Source organism: Bos indicus x Bos taurus, chromosome 12 (assembly GCF_003369695.1).
Source record: "Bos indicus x Bos taurus breed Angus x Brahman F1 hybrid chromosome 12, Bos_hybrid_MaternalHap_v2.0, whole genome shotgun sequence".
Lineage (NCBI taxonomy): Eukaryota > Metazoa > Chordata > Mammalia > Artiodactyla > Bovidae > Bos > Bos indicus x Bos taurus.
Genome location: NC_040087.1, coordinates 51,775,700 through 51,796,567, shown reverse-complemented (window position 1 = coordinate 51,796,567; position 20,868 = coordinate 51,775,700). Strand labels below are relative to the sequence as shown.

The 20,868-nt window shown below is 39.1% G+C and overlaps 1 protein-coding gene across 1 annotated transcript; it reads left to right on the top strand.

Moving 5' to 3' along the window:
• Positions 1-15: 15 nt before the first annotated feature.
• FBXL3 (F-box and leucine rich repeat protein 3) lies at positions 16-20,784 on the top strand. Its single transcript, XM_027557722.1, has 5 exons — positions 16-689; positions 5,299-5,650; positions 8,639-8,761; positions 12,099-12,270; positions 18,295-20,784. The coding sequence occupies exons 2-5, from the start codon at positions 5,300-5,302 to the stop codon at positions 18,936-18,938; spliced, it is 1,290 nt and encodes a 429-aa protein (XP_027413523.1). The 5' UTR covers positions 16-689; position 5,299; the 3' UTR covers positions 18,939-20,784.
• The last annotated feature ends 84 nt before the right edge of the window (positions 20,785-20,868 follow it).

The following is a 20,868-nucleotide window of genomic DNA, read 5'->3' as shown; positions in this document are numbered from 1 at the left end:
GCTGCAACCCGCCCCAGGGACTCTCCTTTCTTGTAGCTGCTCCGCCTCTCTAAACTTTCCACCCCAGAGACTCTTAGGCATCTAGCTGGCTCCAGCCCTCTCAGGTTCGGCTTCAAGACGAAAAAAGAAACAAAACCCTAAAAGCCGCAGTCACGTTTCGGGGAGGAACGCTGCCGACACTTCCCGGGGAACCAGGGGACGAGGCCCCTAGCCGTGCGGGACGGAGCGCGCTCCCGCGTGGGTGCGGCCCCTTCGCGTTCCCTGGCTCATCCTCCTGGAACTCGCCTCGGCGGACACGCGCCCGCCCCTCTAGGCGGGGACGCGCCGCCGGGGGAAGCGCGCGGCCGCGAGCCCGGGCGCCATTTTGGTTTCTGTCTCTGGGCCGCGGCGCCGAGAACCTAAGCGGTGGCTGCAGCTCCCTGCAGCCGTCCCTCTCCCGGCGACAAAGGGACCCAGGAGAAGGACACGGACGGCGCGAGACTGAGGAGGGCGGCTTCTGTCCGGGCAGCCAGAGCCGCAAAGGTGGAGCCGCGTTGGCGTCCCCCAGGCGACCAGCGCTTCGGATGCGGGCGGAGCGCGGGGGGCCGCGGCGGCGAGAGCGCGAGGCGCGGGGCCTCATGTGAGAGCCGCGGGACCAGCCGCCCCCGGAGTCCGGGGTGGAGCGTCGGGGAAGCCGCCCTCGGCAGCAGGTAACGGTGGAGGGCCGGGGCCGGAGCCTCGCGGCGGCGGCAGGAACCGGGTAGGGTCGCGGAGGTGGGCGGGCCGGGGGCGGGGGGGGACACGGGGACCCGAGAGTGCGGGGCGGGACGCGGCGCCTGGAGCCTGTTTGGGGGCGTTGCCCCGCGAACCTGCTTCAAAACATGTCAACAAGGCGTGGTGCGCGCACAGCGCCCGGCGGCTGCCTCCGCGCGACGCCGCCGCCGCCGCGCCCGGGGCTCGCCGCGCCTGGCGCCCGGCTTCGTGACTCTCGACGGGGCCTGGTGACCGACACCCTAGAGCTCGCGCTCGGCCTGGCTTTGAGAAATGAGGGACATTAAGATGTCAAAACAGACCGCCCTGCGTAGGGCGCGGGAGACAAGTCTGGGAAAGCCAATTCGAGGAGGTGGCGCCGGAGGAGGGGAAACCTCGGATGCGCGTAGCCAAGTGGAAAAGTTGGTCAACTTGTGATGAGCAGCTTTTGCCCCTGCTTTGAGCGAGAGTAGCTCTTTTAGGTGGAATTGCAGACAGGGATCAGGAAAAAGCCTATTATGTGATTGGCCTGCATCGCTGTGCTTAGAGATAAGCAGTTATTTCGTTGCTGAACATGTCCAATATCTCTCAGATCTTTCAGAATCTTTTTTTCTTCTCCTGAAATCTTTATAAAAATGCCACCAACTCCCAGTATCTACAAATGATCGGTGAACCAATTTTCACCACCCCACTCTCTAATACCATCTAGTTCTGAGAGTCAGACTGTTTGCACCCTTTCAGTCTTTGTATTCCAGCCGAAGAATGCATGTCATTTTTGGTATTAGTCAAAAGCAGAGCATAAATGGAAAGGAAATGTGATGGCAAAATAGGCTTTTTAGAGCTAAATACAAATGAGCTTTTAAAATTACTATGATCGCAGTGTACTAAAAAAACAATGAAGGGCACATAGCCAAGTGTTCTCTTAGGCTCTTCATCTGATGAGCAAAGTGACTGCTCCTTTCAGAGCGTATGGAAATGTGAAGAGTTAATACCATAATTCTCTGTGCTGCTCAATCAGGATGGGGTCTTTCGTCATTCCTTTGTTTTTTGAAGCTCCACAGGAGTATCAGTCTCACGGAATGCTTTTAGTGGCCCAAGTTGCATTGATTTTGGGGGGCCTGAAAAAGTCGCATTTTGAAGTGAACTGCCAGAGTCATGAAGCGGCCTAGTTTGGGTGCTCTCCTAAATCTAGGAGAGGTTGATCATCCATCTTCTCTGCACTCAAGTTCTAGTGTGAGAGGGATTTTCACTTTCACTCAAGTAAGAAGTCGATCAGTGACGTAAATTCTTTGCAGACTGTTAGATGCTTTAAGTTGTTTACCTGTCTTTATAGCACAGCTTCATGTGTAAATAGATTTAATAAAATACTTTTGAAGGCAGTGCAAATTTTTGCATGAATTGTCTTGGAAAAGATTTGATATTAAAATTTTTTCTTAGGTGCCCACTATGATCTGATGTTTTTACTCGTAAATGAGGGTAATACAGAAACATTTGTATTGGCATTTGGCCTTAAATTTTTGGTGTTGCTTTATATACTGTAATTCTGACATACTATGGTAGTCAAATATGACAATTTAAAGACTTTAGTTCAGCTAGAGACTGTTGTTTAATTGCTAAGTCATGTCCTGCTCTTTGCGACCCAGTGAACTGCAGTCTCTGTCCATGGGATTTCCCAGGCAAGAATACTGGAGTGGGTTGCCATCTCCTTTGCCAGGGTATCTTCCTGACCAAGGATTAAACCCACATCTCCTGCAGCGGCAGGTGGGGTTTTTTTTTTTTTTTTTACCACTGAGCCACTAGGGAAGCCCTCTTTTTAATATGTCAGCTTTTGTTTTGTACTCCATTTGGAAAAACATTGAAATATACTTTTATTTAAAACAAGGATGCAATAGACAAAAGAAAGTATTTGTTGTTAGAATCAGCAGTGTATTAGCAAAGATAATTGTGTAAATAAGGTCGTCGTCTTATTTTTGTTTATGTATCCGTATGAATCATTCCATCTTTAAATTGAATAGTTCTGGTTTTAGAAGACTTTTCTCCAGGAATAGAAGATCAACATTCTGTAGTGAGAGGTAGAAATTATAAAAATAACTTCATTCTTTTTTGAATCTCAGTATCTCAAAATGCTGAGTAGTTTTAGGTAGTCAGAAGAGAAATTATAAACCCTGGGTAGCAAACTCTTTGTTCTTTGACCCAAATTTTGTATGCTAAAATTAAAGTACGCCTTCAGGATAAGTTAAAGCGGAAAAATGGGTCATAATGACAGTGTTATCTCAACCTTTAGTGAGACATTATTCATAGGAGAGTATTTTTTGTTTTAATACTAAAGATGACATTATAGATTATACATCTCTTCTCTAAACATATTGAAAAACGTATTCTTTGTTCCACATGTAAGTTTTAGTCTTCCATAAAACTAGCCTCTTGCTGTCACCTCTCATTTTTTGTTTTCCCTTTCTCTCCCTCTGCACAGGAGAATATACATCATTTATTTCACTTAATGTATAGTTGAAAGTAGGAGTAATGGGAATAGGCAGTTTATTGCACATGTCCTAAGACTTCCTGGACTGGTCTTAATGGCATGAGAGCCAGGGTCGTCTGCGCCCAGTCCTTCAGAGTTTTAGCTGGCTACTGGAAAGAAAGAGTCTGCAGAGATGTATTTGGTTGAGAGCCATGCACGCGTATGTTTGTCCCACACAGGAATCAGAATTCTGACGTGCTGATATGCCAGGAGCAGGGAGTTGGAGCTACAAGCCATCCTGTGTGAAAAAGCTGTGACTCTAAATCCAAACTGTACCTGCCAGAAACTGCTCTCTAGAGACAAAAGAATCGCAGGCTCTGAACTAAATAGAGGTACCAGTGAGTGGACTGCAGTTGCCCTCATTTAGGTAGAACCTTCAGTACTTAAATTTCCAGATAAAACAAGACCTTTTATCTGATTGCAGTGTAATTCATTGACATTAACAGGCATGTGTAAAGTTTAACAAAGCATATTGGCAAAGAAAATTCATTATGTAATCCCACTACAGTTGTTATGCCACAATTATGAATATAACATTATACAGTCCCACTATTACAGTTACTATATTAATGTGGTAATCTATTTCCAATGTGTTTTTCTCATACATGAGCTTGTGTTCTCACACATTCTCATATACACTTCATATTAAAATAAATTTAGGATCACTGTTTGCCTTCTGGCTTGAACCTCTGTTTCTACTTTAATGTTTTTAATACAAGACTACTTTCCTATACCTGAGTTCAGCAGCCATCGATGTCTCCATTCAAAAGCCCTGCTGCTGCTGCTGCTGCTAAGTCGATTCAGTCATGTCCGACTCTGTGGGACCCCATAGACGGCAGCCCACCAGGCTCCCCCGTCCCTGGGATTCTCAAGGCAAGAACACTGGAGTGGGTTGCCATTTCCTTCTCCAATGCATGAGAGTGAAAAGTGAAAGTGAAGTTGCTCAGTCGTGTCCGTCCATGGGATTTTCCAGGCAAGAGTACTGGAGTGGGCTGCCATTGCCTTCTCCGTTCAAAAGCCCTAGTACTGTTTAATTCATCACAAGATGCCAGTGTGTTTCTGTTATCCCCATTTTACAAATTGAAGCCCAGGAAGGTCAAGTAATTTGTTAATAGCCACATAAACAATGAGAGGGAGAGCCAGGGAGCACGATTCCAGAACCCAGTCTCCTTACTCACACTACGATTTTACGCAGTGAAATAGTGGCTCAGATGGTAAAGAATCCGCTCGCAATGCGGGAGACCCCGGTTCAATCCCTGGGTTGGGAAGATCCCCTGGAGAAGGAAATGGCAACCCACTCCAGTATTCTTGCCTGGAAATTCTGTTCCTGTTGTACAGCAACACCAGATCCAAGTGGAATGAGGGCAGTACCAATACATAGAATAAACACTCAGTTGTCATTCAGAAATGCAACTTGGATAAAACATTGCAACAGCTAGTGAGGTGTTGGAAGAAGCAGCCACATTCCAGAGCAAATTTGTACAGTAGAGATGAGTTTGCTCGTTTTAGGCAAAGTCTGGGTCTGGCAGTAACACACATGACGGGTACTCACTGTGGAAAGATCTGTCAATGACTTCGTTCAGATCCTTTCTGAACGTTCCTGTGGCTCTGGCTGCCATGAATTCAAAAACTCAGATACAGTAGGTATCCTTAGATGACTTCTAAGAAATCTTGAGGAAATGTCCCTGTAGGTTCTCTTTTGTATTTCTTAATAGTTGACTACAACTTTGAAAATATAAATGCATGGTTTGGTTTCAAAGCTATGATAAACTTCTTCCCCACATAGTACAGTGCAAATACACATGCTTAAAAGCAACTGCCAAAGATGTAAGGTTGTGAAATAACAGTTCGTCTCTACTGGTGTTTTTTTAATTATATTTTGCTTTGACGTTCTTCTCCTTGAGTGTCTGGTCCAGTTCTCCTGCGTGTTTATGTTTGTATTTGTAGGCACGTGTACACATATCTCAGCGACAGAAGAATGAATTTTGGATTTGTGTCTATTGAAAAGTTAAGTATAAAAAAAGAATGATGAATTTTTTTCTGAATAGGATGAAACGAGGAGGAGGAAGAGATAGTGGCCATGATTCATCAGAAGAAGGTATTGCCGAGAAATCCAAGAGACTGCGGGCTGCAAGTGAGCATTCTCAGACTTGTGATTGGGGTAATCTCCTTCAGGACATTGTTCTTCAAGTATTTAAGTATTTGCCTCTTCTTGACCGGGCTCATGCTTCACAAGTTTGCCGCAACTGGAACCAGGTATTTCACATGCCTGACTTGTGGAGATGTTTTGAATTTGAACTGAATCAGCCAGCTACATCTTATTTGAAAGCTACACATCCAGAGCTGATCAAACAGATTATTAAAAGACATTCAAATCATCTACAATACGTCAGCTTCAAGGTAATACTTTAAATCCTTCTTTTTAAAAATAAAGTGTATTTAGTGGCTTTTGTGGGGGCTTCCCAGTTGGTGCTAGTGGTAAAGAATCCACCTGCCAATGCAGGAGACAGACGCAGGTTCGATCCCTGGGTTGGGAAGATCCCCTGGAGGAGGGCATGGCAACACACTCCAGTATTCTTGCCTGGAGAATCCCATGGACAGAGGAGCCTGGAGGGCTCTGGTCCATGGTTTATCAGAGTCGGGCATGACTGAAGCGACTTAGTATGTACGCATGCAGTGGCTTTTGTGTCCTAAACTGATACATTTTCCCTTGTTTTTAAACTATTGCCTTTCTAGGCAACGTGCTTAAAGATTTAGAGTAACTGTGTACTTTAGAGGCTGTCACAAATAACTATCGAGCTAAATTATTCCATTTTATTGTAAATCTTAATAATTTAAATTATTTTCATAATTTCTTGAAAACAGAAGCAACCATTAAATAAAGATAAATCATATACTTAAACTGTCACATTGAATTATTATGAACAAATTTGAGCCAAAAAAAATATATATTAGATGTAGAGATTTTTATTAAAGCTTTAATTTAAGAAAATAAAGTGAGTTTTGTTTATTAATGGCTTTGTGATTGGAGTTCCTTAAAGAGAAAGGAGATATAGAAACTCTATATAAAAAGTTTAGATGAATATATTTTAGAGAGAAATAGAACAAGGTACATGAAAGATGACAAAGAGAACTATTTCTTTTCTTTGCCAGCAGGGACATACTGGAAGTTAGGCAGTAATGAGATAAATGAAGTGAGGCTGCTTTTTGAGAGGTTCAGAGTGGTTTAAAGAATCACAGGGGTGTGTGTGAGCAGGCTTGTCATGTTTTGTTCTGGGGATGAATAATGAAATATGGATATGTTCACTAAATCCTTAACACATCCTGTAATTACTGTTGAGTAACACATGAATACCTGATTTGCCGTACGCAGCTGATGTTAAAACAGGTCAAGTTAAACCCAGATATTGCAGTGATTCTTAAGCCAGAGATCCTTGCCAAAACTAAAGTCTTGTCTGCTCCCAAGACTGCCGTTCTGTTTCAGCTGGAGATTGTGTGTGTGTTCCCTCATGTGTGTCACAGGAGGAGAGGCCTGATGTTGGGAATCGGTGGGTGTCTTATGGCTGTCTTTCCAGAAAACTGCACAAAGACACTTAGGCCACAGAGTGAAGGATTGCTAGGTTTAGCGAGTAAAAATAAGGGATGCCTAGTGGATGTCAGGTAATCTGTGGCTAACTGTCAGTGCAAATATCCCTTGCATTATTTAAGTAAGTAAGTAAAGTCGCTCAGTCGGGTCTGACTGTGACACCACGGATGGTAGCCTACCAGGCTCCTCTGTCCATGGGATTTTCCAGGCAAGGATACTGGAGTGGGTTGCCATTTCCTCCTTCTTGCATTATTTGGGATATCTAATGCTTAACTGGATGACTTGGATGTTGTGTCTCAACCCTAGCTGAGGGCAAGGCTGGGGGAACGGTGGGAGGATAGAACAGACAAAAATCCAGGAACTCCTCATGTGTTGTCCCTTTCTTGCCTGCCCATGAGGAAACTTGAAGAGCCTTCTCCTTGGTTTCAGTCATCTTTGAATTGTCTAAAAGTGTTCTTACGGTAAATCCTATAACAAGATGAGTATAACATTAATCTCCTAGGTCTAAAGACCAATTCCATCCAGTGGATTGGCTGTTTCAGTGTTACCCTGTGGCACAGCTCAACTGTATCCAACTTGTATAACCATCACAAAATCATTTCTCCTATAAGTTTAAGCATTTTGGCGGGGGGGGGATTGTTTATTTTTCTGAGGAAATTTCTGATTTCCAAAAACACACCCCAAGATCCTTCTGAGCTCTCCTGATAATATTTGTGTTTAATTCATCACTGACTGTAGGCCAAAGAATCTTGTAGTCAGAGTTATTAAGGTAAAATCATGGTTCTCAAACTTTATGTGCATCAGAAATGCCTGGAGTACTTCTTAAGACAAGGATTGCTGGGTTCCTCCCCACCCCCATCCCTGTTTCTGATTCGTGTAGTCTGGATTGGGCATGAGAGTGTGCATTTCTAACAGGTTCCCTGATGATGTTGTTGCTATTGGTTCAGGACCACAGCAGTTCTCAAAAGAACCACTGATATAAAGAAACTTAGCCAAAGAATAAAAATAGCTCTGAAACTGTAATGTAAATCGGTGCATCAGTTTTACAGCAGGATCTTCAGAATATTTTTGGGTTAAGGTAAGGTACATCAATCTGGAAATTAAATGATGTTACTTTTAACTACACTGTTTAAGGTGCTTTATAGCCTGGGGGACAACTCCTTTTTTGAAAGAAGAGCTCCTTCTGTCCTTAAGGAGCTTTTTGGTCATGTTTCCCTTCCCCTCCAGGAAAGGTCTGTGCAGAAGAGTATATGGTCGCAGTGTATGGGCACTTCTCATTTGGTTCAGGTTTTCATGTTTGACTAATTGGAGACTCTTATTTTACTTCACATTCATGTTTCAATTAATAACATTAATGATGAATCCCAGGTTGTGATTTACCTGAGTCTCTTGAGTAAATACTCATTCAGTTTGGTTTAAAGCATTTGTACCGTTGGCACTGTATTTACATGTATGATATGATCCACTACCAAATATATAATTATTTTTCAAAGATTATAAATTTATGTTTACACTAGGTTTTACAGTCCATTTGGAATAAATCAACTTAATGGCTAAGTGCTTTTAATATTAAGTATCTTATCACGGTCGAAGTTAAGTCTTGACAGTTGCCCTTATAATTTTTCAGGGGGATTCAGAAAAGGCTGACATTGTATGTGAGGGTAGATGATTGAAAGGATAAATATTAATTCTTTAAATTATAATGCAGTAAACTAATAACTGTATTTCTTGCTTTTGTAAAGTTAAAATGTACACAGAGAAGTGTGACCATATTCATGTGTAAAGAATGGTTCTTTTCTCAGGTGGACAGCAGCAAAGAGTCAGCTGAAGCAGCTTGTGATATATTATCACAGCTTGTGAACTGCTCTTTAAAAACGCTCGGACTTATTTCAACTGCTCGGCCAAGCTTTATGGATTTACCAAAGGTATCTGCTGTTTTGTTCTTTGTTTTTTTGTTTTAATTTTTACTGAGAAATCCAGGGAAACTCTACCCATTTCTTGCATTTATAGTGGGAATATAAGAAAAGTGGTGTGTGTATATTGAAAAACCAGTTACTATTTAGAATATTAAGTCTTAAATGATTTTTTTTTTCCTGTTTTTGAATCACTTTGTGCTACTTTTTGGGTAATGTTAAAAAGTGATTGAATTTGCAGAGGATTCTGTATGAAATACTGAAATAGACTAAGTAAAACTGAGATATAAGCATGTTAGAAGAAAAGAGACATATATCAATAGATGCTCTTTTTTGGACTTCCAGAGCAGATTGGTGAGATTATAATGAAAGAAAAGTAGTGCCAGTATTAAGAGCAGATGGAGCTCTCTTAGAAAATCTTTTGTTGATTGTGTAAAGATTGCTTCTTGAGCACAGTTAATATTAGTACAGTTAGGATTAATTTTGGAGAAGGTGATGGCACCCCACTCCAGTACTCTTGGCCTGGAAAATCCCGTGGACGGAGGAACCTGGTAGGCTGCAGTCCATGGGGTCGAGAAGAGTCAGACACGACTGAGCAACTTCACTTTCACTTTTCACTTCATGCATTAGAGAAGGAAATGGCAACCCACTCCAGTGTTCTTGCCTGGAGAATCCCAGGGATGGAGGAGCCTGGTGGGCTGCCGTCTCGGGGGTCGCACAGAGTTGGTCACAACTGAAGTGACTTAGCAGTAGCAGCAGGATTAATTTACAGATTTTATTTAAAACTTTTTTTGGTGAAATTTATATTCATAATAAATGTATATTCACATATATGTTCTAACTTGCTCCTGCATGTAATTAGAAAAAGTCTCTTTCTCTAATAATTATTGTCTTAAAATAGAAAAATAAGTGTGCATTTTCAGAAGGGCAACTAATGAAGTCCCTGTGTATGTCAGCTCATATTCTGTAGGTTAGTATCCAGCAGTAAATCATAAGGTTTTATCAGAGTACACCACAAGCTAAAATATAGACACCTCTTTAAACACCTAATCGTTGAATTTACTAGGATGATTCAGGAAGATATACACCTCTTTTTATTGCAGCACTACACAGATAATGTGTTTTTTACAAATTGAAGATTTGTGGCAACCCTGTGTCAAACAAGTCTATTGATGTCATTTTTCCAACAGCATTTTCTCACTTCATGTCTCTGTGTCACATTTGGGTAATTCTTGAAGTATTTCAGACTTTTTCATTATTATCTGTTATGGTAATCTATGATCAGTGATCTTTGACATTACTATTGCAAAAAGATTACAACTTGATGAAGACTTAGGTGATAGCATATTGTAGCAATAAAGTATTTTTTAATTAAAGAATATACATTGTTTTTAAAATGTAATCCTATTTACATTAATAGACTATAGCATAGTGTAAACATTACTTTTATATGAAGTGGGAAACAAAACTTGTGTGACTTGCTTTATTGTAATAGTAGCTTTGTTGTGGTGATCCAGAACTGACTCCCACATTATCTGAGTTATGTTTGTGTTACTAGCTTGAATGTATATTATAACCCAGGTTGTTCAATAGAATGTCAGTAACAGATGTATCACAGGTTGATTTCAAAGTCTCAATAAGGTACATTTGAGATAAATTATTTCCTCATGTAAAATAAGGGAAGTGGGCGAGAGTCAGCTTGTATCAACATTTTCAGATTCTGAGGACATGAGTTCAGTCATGTGGTTTTCAAATTGAATATGCATACCAATCATCTTTGAAACTTCTAAACTTTGGATATTCCTAGTCCCAAATTTCTTTTTCTTAAGAGCAGTCCAGGTGGTTCTGATTACAGTGATGCAAGGCCCTCACTCTTAAGAGGTACCGAGTTACATGGTATAGTAGTGCCTTGTTTAAGCTTCATATGGGAAGTGAAATCATCTGAATTGGTTTTTCTATTACATACTGTAGTTAGAAAGCTATAAACATACGGTATATATAGGCTATACCATGCTATAAGGTATGTTGGATATAATTTCCTTTTTTCTCATTACTCAGGATGGTCACTATGCATATCTAGTACTAATATTGTACTTTCCTGTCATTTTGGTTTGGGGAACTGGGGGTGCGTCTGGACTGCTTGCTTCCTCATTCAGTAAGCATAGGGTGCTTATGCTCTTTTCTTTCTTTTCCTGTTAATGGCTTTTGTAGAAGATTGAAATAGGCTGTTGATACATCTTGGAAATCCTGAGAGAACCGAAGAGATCATGAAAGAAGCGTATTTGACCAGAGCTAACTCTGACGGAAGTGGGAAAAAGGAAGGCAGAGATGGAGTCATGCATATACTAATGTCATGCGATCGTAGAAGATACAGTTGAATTTGATAGGGAAATCCAGTTAGGAGAAAGACGTTAACATTTAAGTTGTTGAACAGCTACTTAATCAAAATTTAAATTGTTATTTAACCACAATAGGAAAAAGTAATTTAGGAAATGTGACCAAGAAGATAATGTTTCTTGTACTTTCTTGGCTACTAGCCTGCCCTTATCTCTTTCTCTGATGTAGTGAGTCCATTGGATATGGCTTATTAGCTCTGATTCAGAGTCCCATACTTTGTGCTTTAATTCTGGTTTCCCTACAGTGGTTCCTTTAGGTCAGATTCTGTGTCCAACAGGATATTATAATTATTATATAGAATATTACATAATAAAGTATAGATTATTAATTGGTACATATGTGTTTAAAATACCTTAAAATAGCTTTGACAGTAGTATAATTTAACATATTTAAAGGAATTTTAAATTTGGAATTTTTACTTAGTTATGATTTTTATTATTTTAGAATCAAGTTTTATGTGAGCTTCCATATTCTAAATAAGTCTTATATAGCTTCTAAGTTCATTGACTTTAATTTTTGATGATTATGCTAATAGCTGTTACTATTTTAATGGTCATTACTGTCACCAAAGAAGAATGCCGTTTGGTGTTAAATACACTGGAGCAGGGTTTCCAGAGAAGGTGATGTGAAGTGTCTGAGAGGCTTTCTCATTCAGGGTTCCACAGTTCCTCTGTTTACTGACCAGTGACTTGTGATTCAGAGACACCTGTCCTGAGGCTTGAAATCTTTTTTTCCCTAAATAAAAAGGCCCTTTACAAAGATGGCAGGAGATCACCCCTCTCTACCATATTGCTACCATATTCCCTCAACAGAGGGAGGGGCTGCTGCTACCCCAAAACAGTTACAAACGCATCATCAGGGTTCAGATGAACTATATATGTATTATATGAAGACCCTTCAAGTCTCTGTTTGTAAAAACTGAAGCAGTGTTTTCATTGTTTTTGTTTTTCAGTCTCACTTTATCTCTGCACTGACGGTTGTGTTTGTAAACTCCAAATCCTTGTCCTCGCTGAAGATAGACGACACGCCAGTAGATGACCCCTCGCTCAAAGTCCTCGTGGCCAACAACAGCGATACGCTCAAGCTGCTGAAAATGAGCAGCTGCCCTCATGTCTCTCCAGCAGGTGCGGTGGTGTTTTGCCAGATACTTTAGTAAAATGTATTGTGTTTATCAAATTAAGGAGCATTCATAATTACTGACCTTGAAGGTGGGTTCATAGGATTTATTTCCTCTGTATTGCATAATATTTTTGATGTAAAGAGTAGTGTAAATTCTGTAGCATTCCTAACCTAGACACTTACTTTCACCTTTTCTAATCTCCTTTGGCAGTTCGTGTCCAACCTGTGCCAGAAAATGTATAAATTAAAAAAATAAAAGGAAGGGACGGTATGAGGTCGGCCTGAGATGGCCATTTTGGTGAAGTAGACTTTTCTCAAATCGTGGTTGAGCTAACAGGGTAGTTTTGAGTCATAGCAGTCTCACAAATGCTTTTCATTTCATGACATAGAAAAGAGTTGTGCTGAAGTCATCACCTCACATTTTGCAAGATAACCTTTTCCAAAGTTGAGTTTTGGAGCTGAAAGCCCATCAAATGGAGGAGTAGCGTTATTAAAGCTCTTTCCAGCTTTTCTAGCATAACTTAAGCATTATTACATTATTCAGTTTGAGAGCATTTAAATTCCATATGGTTTGTATTGTAAAATGATTATAAACCTACAGTTTGTGTTAGTCTCACGCTTCACTCCTGACTTGCCCTCCTACTGCTGACATCTCTCCCAACCCTTCAGCTGTGTTATTTGGGAAATCTGTTTTGATCTCTTAACAGAATACTTCCCCCTCTTCTTGCTGTTACTGAAGCCTGGCCTTCCCCTAAGAAAATGATTCCTTGTCGGATGGGCATTATTTCCTGTCCTTCCTTGTCTCCCACATGGAGAGTCTGGTTGATGGGAATGGTGACGTCTATGTATTGTGGTGTTTTCCTAGCTTTTTTTTGCCGCTTCTAGATTATCACTGATGGTGATAACCTAAGTATAATTAGAAGTTAGGAAGATTGGGCTTTGGCAGTTCCTTCTTATTGTGATCTTAGTCACATTTTACTGTCCACTGTACAGAGAGTATGGTCCATGCTCCATAGCTTCATAGTGTACCAAGTTCTTTGTATCCTGACCTTCACCTCTCTCTGCTTTTTACTCAGATGCAGCTTTTATTTGAGTCCTAGATAATGACAGTTCTTTGTACATGTGTTTGGTCAGTATACTGTACCCTGAGGAATACCTTTAACAAATTTCTTTTTTTCATTTCTTCATCTGGCTAACTCCAGTCCAGCCTTCAAAATTTAGTTCACGTGTTCCACTTTTTTCTTAATCCTGTCTGGTTTAGAACCCCCACCTACTGTTTCCAGAGCACTCTGAATGTAACCTGTAGTACTTACACACTGTATGAGAGCCTTTGGGTCTCTGGTTTCTCCATGAAACTGAGTTCATTATTCTCTTTATCCTGGTACATCCCATGTTCGTTTATTTTTATTAAATATATATGTCAATTCTCATAGTATAAGCTTGCTTGATCTTACCAAGCTTGAATGGCATTTGGATTAGTTGTTTGGTAAAGAGAGAGCTTTCCTGTAGTATTCTTTAAGAATATAAGCATAGAGAGTTTTAAATTTAATACTTGTGTGTATTCTTTCTGTTCATATTTTGCATGTTTAGATGGTTTCTTTCTCTAAATTGAAATTAAAGAACTGTTTTCTATGCTTTCTTCACCGAACAGTTTTTCAGTTCAGTTTTTATCAAACAATTGTTCCCATTTCATATAGTCCTTACAGTTGTCTGTTGCCGGACCTCTAAGTACCATTTGACACCAGTGACTGTTCTTTTTGTTTATTTAAAAATTTTAATTGGAGGATAATTGCTTTATGGTGCTGTGTTACTTTCTGCTGTGTAACAGCATGAATCAGCCATAAGTATACATTTATCTACCCCCGTCTGAGCCTCCCCCACCCCTTGCATCATCCTTCTGTATGACAGTTCGTGATTTTCCTCCTTCCTCTGATTGTTCCCACTCTGTTTCCTTTGCTAGTTTCTCTTTTCCTTCCTTAAATTTTGGTGTCTCCCTGTGTTTTGTACTGGGCCCTTTGTTATTTTACTCTGTAAACCCCGGGCTGTATCATCTTCATCAGCGGCTTCAGTTATGTTCTGTATGTATGTTAACGCCTCCTCCTTTAGTGTTTCTGGAACTCCAAAGCTATGTGTTGAACTGCCAATGACTCAGTGCCTCTAGACTGTCTCTGTGGTATGTCAGACTAATGATCGTCCTTTCCCCTTTTTGAAGTCTCTTACATCTCCCTTTTTACCATCTCAGTGAATGGCACTGCTTGTTTCGTTATCAGGGACCTAATAGACATCCTTGAATTCTTGTACCCTTACTTTTACATCCCTGTAGTCACTGAGGTCTGGCAACTCCATCACTGATAATAGGCTTTAAATCTCTGTGCTGGGGACTGAATTTGTGTTGTTCTCCTCACCTCCTGCCCCAGTTCACATGTTGATGCCCTACTCCCCAGTGTGATAGTGTCTGAAAGTGGGTTGGGAGTTATTTGGAGACTCTTTGGGATTAGTGCTTTTCTAAGAAAGAATAGGAAAGATATCTGGTCTCTCTTTCTGCCATGTGAAGACACAGCAAGAACATGGCCATCTATTAGCCAGAAAGAGTTCTGGCCCTTGCAGAACCCAGCCTTTCTGGCTCCTTGATCTTGGACTTCCAGCTTCCAGAAATGGGAGAAATAAATGTTTATTGTTAAGCCACTCAGTCTGTGGTATTCTGTTAAGCAGCTGAAATTAACACTGCCTTCCTTCATCTCTAATCTAGCTCAGTGAGTGCCCTTGTGAGTACCCTCTTAACTGATTTCCTAACTTGCAGCCTTGCTCTTTTCTAATTTGATTTCCACGGTAGCGCCAGAGTAATCTTTCTAAAATAGAAATTTGATTTTTTTTTTTTTAACCTCCAGTTTCCTTCAAAACTTCTCACTATGCTTTACATAAGATCCAAACTCCTTACTGAGGCTGACAGGGTGTCCCATATGATCTGGTCCTTGTCTATTGGGTTTCAGTCTTTGACATACTCTCTTATTTACATATTACGTGTTGTGTTCCCTTCATTTCTTAGAATGTTTGTGTTTTTGTCCATGTCTGAGTGTTTGCACAGGAAATAACCATTAATTTCTCTTGTCTACTTGCCTTTTGCCTTTGCTTGATTCTTCTAATTCTGTAGGTCTGTGATAGTTTTGGAAATTCTTCCCTAATTTCCTTGTTAACACTTGCAGAGTGTTCTTGTTTAATTATCTGCTGGCTTTCTGTTAGGATAAGGATGTTTTGTTCCTGTTGACTCTCTATCATCCTAAAACCAGTTCTTAACATTTAAGACACTCAGTAATTACCAGCTGAACTAATGAACTTTTAGCTACTTAGTTTTCTTTCTTGTTGATAGGCCAACATTTGCCTCATAATTCTTTTATGGTTGAATATTTAACTTGTTTCCACTATTTCCTTTGATTTAAAAAAAATGAACTATTTTGCACATAGTTTTACTTCTGTTAATTCCTTCCTTTGGTCAAATTAAATAAAGAAGTGGAAGAGCTAGGTCAAAGAGTTCAGATTTTTTTTTTTTTTTAATGTTTCTTGCTGTGTTTTTTTCCAAAATGAGTTGGATGAATTTATACCCCACGACCAGTGTAATAGTTTATTGAAATATAATTCATGTATGATACAGTTCACAGTGCGTTCATCACTTCAGTCAGTTTTAGAACACTTTCACTACCGTCCCATGTCCCACTTAGCTGTCACCCTCCAAAACGTTAGCCCAGCCAGTCCTAGGCAGTCTCTGATCTACTTCTGTCTCTGTAGATGTGCCTCTTCTGGACATTTCATGTAAATGGAATCATATGCGGTCCTTTATGACTGGCTTTCTTTCACTTAGCCTTACGTTTTCAAGGTTCATCCGTATTGTAGCATGTATAATATTTCATTTCTTTTTCTTGCCAAATGATATTCCACTATATGAATAATAACCATATTTTTCTGTTGATCAGTTGATGGATATTTGGGTTTACACCTTTTGATTATTATGAATAATGCTGCTCTGCAAATTTATATATAGGTTTTTGTATGGACATATCATTTAATTTTTCTTGGGTGTATAACGATTGGAACTGCTGAATCATATCGTAACTCTGTGTAGGCATTTGAGAAACTGCTGGACCATTTTCCAAAGCAGCTGCGTCCTTTTACATTTCTACTAGCAGTGTTTAAGGGCTCCAACTTTTTGACCCCTCTTCAACATGTATTGTCTGTCTTTGATGATGGCTGTCCTAGTGAATGTAAACTGGTATCTTGCTGTGGTTTGATATGTATTTTCTTGAATTCTCAGATGTCTTTTCCTGTGCTTATCGACTATTTGTACATCTTCGTTGGAGAGAGGTCTACCTGGATGCTTTGCTTACGTTGTAATTAGGTTATTTGTATTATTGAATTGTAATAATGTACCAGTTTTATCTTTGTCATTGTTTTCTGTTAAAGATTTAAACACTTGTAACTGTGTGTTAGTTTTCTCTTGCTGCATATTTAACAAATGCAAATTTAGCAGTTCTTTGTTAGCACCTCAGTTCTTTAGGTGAGAGCTGGAGGCATGGCTTGGGTTTCTCTGTTCAGTCACAGAGGCTCTGAATCTGACTTCCTCTTTGCAGCCATCTAGAGGAAACTTTTTATAGGGTTCATGTGATAAGATTAGGATCGCCTGGCTAATCTTATTTTACAGCTAACTGTGCTATTTATAGCACTACATACTCATGGGAGTGCTCACCGTTATCACATGAACAGTTTTCAGAGGTTACAGCGTGACATCTTGAGGACAACTTTTAGAATCATGCCTGTCACAGCTGTTTTAGTAGTTATTAAGGGATACCTCAAAGTTTCTTTCATTTGCATTTTGCTTACCATTACCTGTGTGTTTCTTTTTAGATGAAGCTTTATGTGATTGCAAAGAAGAGAGAGGTGTTCACGTTAACTTGGGTGATCAGGGTTTATTTCAGAGTATATATACACACCTTGTGGAGAATAGAAGCTTGGCAGCTGAGTAGTGAAGCACAGATGGCTTTTACTCCCTCTCTGGTGACTCTCTTGTACTGGTGATTCACTTTATCACTGCACTGATTCCACTGCCTACATTCTCCTCCCACTGCTTTGTAAAAGCTTTGGCTTACTGGTGACCTCTGTCTTGTCAACTTTCTGGGCAGTAGGTGAGCACATGCACTTAGGAGTCACCCAGTCTGTTTGAATTCCAGCTTTGCTATCTTTAGCTAGCTGACTCGACTTTAAAATAGAAAAAATACTTATTTTTCTAGATTTTTGGGGGGGTACTTGTAGGATAACATATCTAGCCTGACATGTCATACTTGTACAATAAATAGTAGATCATACGTTGTGTGTTTTGTTTCCTATCCTTGTTTCTAAACACAGGAACGAAAGGGCTTGAGTTTGTCATTTATCAAGTAGTATAAGGGTGTCTCTTTGGGGCAGAGTTATTACAGTAGGCCACTTCAGAGATGTGAAGCCAACCTTTGGTAAAACCTGCTCCTGCTCAGGGTTTTGAGTAGTTTTGAAGCATAGCACCTGAAGTATAAGGAACCAGTTAAAGAATGGTTAAGAGCTTTCTGAGAATGTTAGAGCTTTAAAAATTATAATGTATATTTCCATTAATGTTAACTGAGCAATTTTCTTTTCATTGATCTAGTGATATCTCAGTATTTTTTTTTCTTAGAAATTTGACAAGCCTGTATTAGTAGTTAAACTGTTTGCTCATTTGATGGAAATCTTTTTAAAAAATTTTCTCAGATATTTCATATTGTTAATGTGAGTCATTATATCTGATTTTATCTTATTTTTTTCGTTATTAGATTTTTGAATGTCAGAAAATGTTTTAGCCTCTTCAGTGATCAAATAAATTTGTGTGTATGACTTTCTGCGGGTTCAATCGGTGCACCTAAACTTTTATAAGTTGTATAGCAAATGTGGTGAAATCTTACTGTAGGACATGTACTTATATTTTCGAACAGATGATGAACAAAAAATAATTGGGTCTTTTTTCTTTCAAGGTATCCTGTGTGTGGCTGATCAGTGTCATGGCTTACGTGAACTGGCCCTGAATTACCACTTGTTAAGTGATGAATTACTGCTTGCTTTATCTTCTGAAAAACATGTTCGATTAGAACATTTGCGCATTGATGTAGTCAGTGAGAATCCGGGACAGACTCACTTCCATACCATTCAGAAGAGCAGCTGGGATGCTTTCATCAGACATTCACCCAAAGTGAACTTGGTGATGTATTTTTTTTTATATGAAGAGGAATTTGATCCATTCTTTCGGTATGAAATACCTGCCACCCATCTTTACTTTGGGAGATCAGTAAGCAAAGATGTGCTTGGCCGTGTGGGAATGACATGCCCTAGACTAGTTGAACTGGTAGTGTGTGCTAATGGATTACGGCCGCTTGATGAAGAGTTAATTCGCATTGCAGAACGCTGTAAAAATTTGTCAGCTATTGGACTAGGGGAATGTGAAGTCTCATGTAGTGCCTTTGTTGAGTTTGTGAAGATGTGTGGTGGCCGCCTGTCACAATTATCCATTATGGAAGAAGTATTAATTCCTGACCAAAAGTATAGTTTGGAGCAGATTCACTGGGAAGTGTCTAAGCATCTTGGCAGAGTGTGGTTTCCAGACATGATGCCCACTTGGTAAAGGCCAGATGACCTAGGGCATGATGAATAGCACCTTAATTTTAACATACTGTATTATAATAAAAGTTTATTTCTGGTAGGTCTGATACAGTTCTTCTATTTTGTGGCACAGAAATTTGATACCTTCGTTGAGTATATAAGGGTTGTATTTTGGAAGACTCATGGCCCAGTTTTGGTCAGAAAACTTAATCTATTTCTCTAATATCAATCAGATCTCAGATAATTAAAAAGTGATTCAGATCTGAAATAACCAGTAATAAAGATTAAATATTTTATAGTCTGAAGGAAACAAATCCTATACATTGTAATATCTAATAAGGAAGTACTAATAAGTTTTCCAAAATATTCTCTATGCATTTTTTTAAAAATGTAAACTTGACATTTTAGGGTCTTCAGTTGTACATACACCTGTTATAAGGTGTTTAATATAGCTCAGGAAAGAGCATTTTGTGAGAAAAATGTAGGATATATTGAATCTCATGAAAAAGATTGGTTGAATGTTCTAAAATGTTGCAGAGCTATTTAAAGAGGTATATATAGTTAATTGGAACACTTAAACTGATGTCACACAGGGATTATTACAGAAAGATAATAAATAGAGCCAAGATCAAATTAAAGGAAAATAAGTGGACTAGAAGGGAGGCAATGTTTAGCTTTGTGTAAATTTTTAGGATTGCTCTATAATCTGCTAAACTATTATCAGTTCTTTTCTGTGATACATTACCACGTATGTGGCACTTGGGGCATCATATGTAAAGTAAGGAATGCTTTACCGGTTCTTCTTGGGTTTATCTTTGTTTAAACTAGTTTTGAAGCATTATATAATAATTGAAATGAGAAGCTTATGTAGTTCAAAAAACCAAATTGAAATAAAGGTAGAACTTACAAATGTTTATAAATTGTTTCCATGAAAGAATATTAGTCTCCAGTGAATTTTAGTGATGGCTCATTTTTACATTTTCAAATTACATAGTTATGTAAGTAGAATTTTCAAAAATTACAAAAGGATCACCAATGTACAGTTCAGCATAAACTACAGTAAACTTAAAAGAGCATATATTTAAGTTCATAATCACATTTTTGAGTAAATATTGCTCAGTGGACTGGAAAATTTTAATAGAAAAATGTGTTTTGTGATTATTAATTTGGTTACACTGGTATTTTACATTATTTAAGTTAGGTAGCATTTTTACTACTTTCATATGAATAAGGTAATCCATACATTGTAGAAACTGTAAAAATACTAAGTTTGGGGCTGTATTTAGTCTTTAGGTATTATATCAACTTTGATTCTGAGCACTAGTGCTGGTAGCCATTTCCCTCCTGGGGAAATTAGACGTGATTTACCCCCAATGCAATCTGTCAGTGCTTGAAAGTTAGAAAGCACCTTGGTAGATATGGAAGCCAAGTCTTATGAATCTATTTTTCAAATAGATTACCTTCCTAAGAATAAAGTGATTTTCTACATAATTTGTGCTTTCAAAAGTGATGGTATTCTGACCACATATAAATGGAAGAATAAAGGCTGATCTAGATATGGAAATTAAAAGCAATTATTATATATTCCTCCCTTAACAGTAAAAAAGCTTGGATTGTACAAGAAATACCTGTTAGTGGATAAGGCTTTTTTCTTTGAAAAACTTTGGGAAATGGATTTGACAGTATGTAATCAGTTCTACTAACCAAAGCTTTCTTTGGAAATGTACTTTTTGTACAAATTGAATTACGTAATGCTTGAAATACTTTTGTCACTTTATAAGCAAAATGCATAGCACTTAATTTGTTTATACGGTAAAGTATATGTTAAATGCTTTTATCAATTTGAGAATAAAGATAGTTACTAATGCTGTTGTATTATTAGTTTTTTAAAACTGATTTTAAAACAAGTTAGATTCATGGTTTTAGTTTCAAATCCATATTTGATGGATATA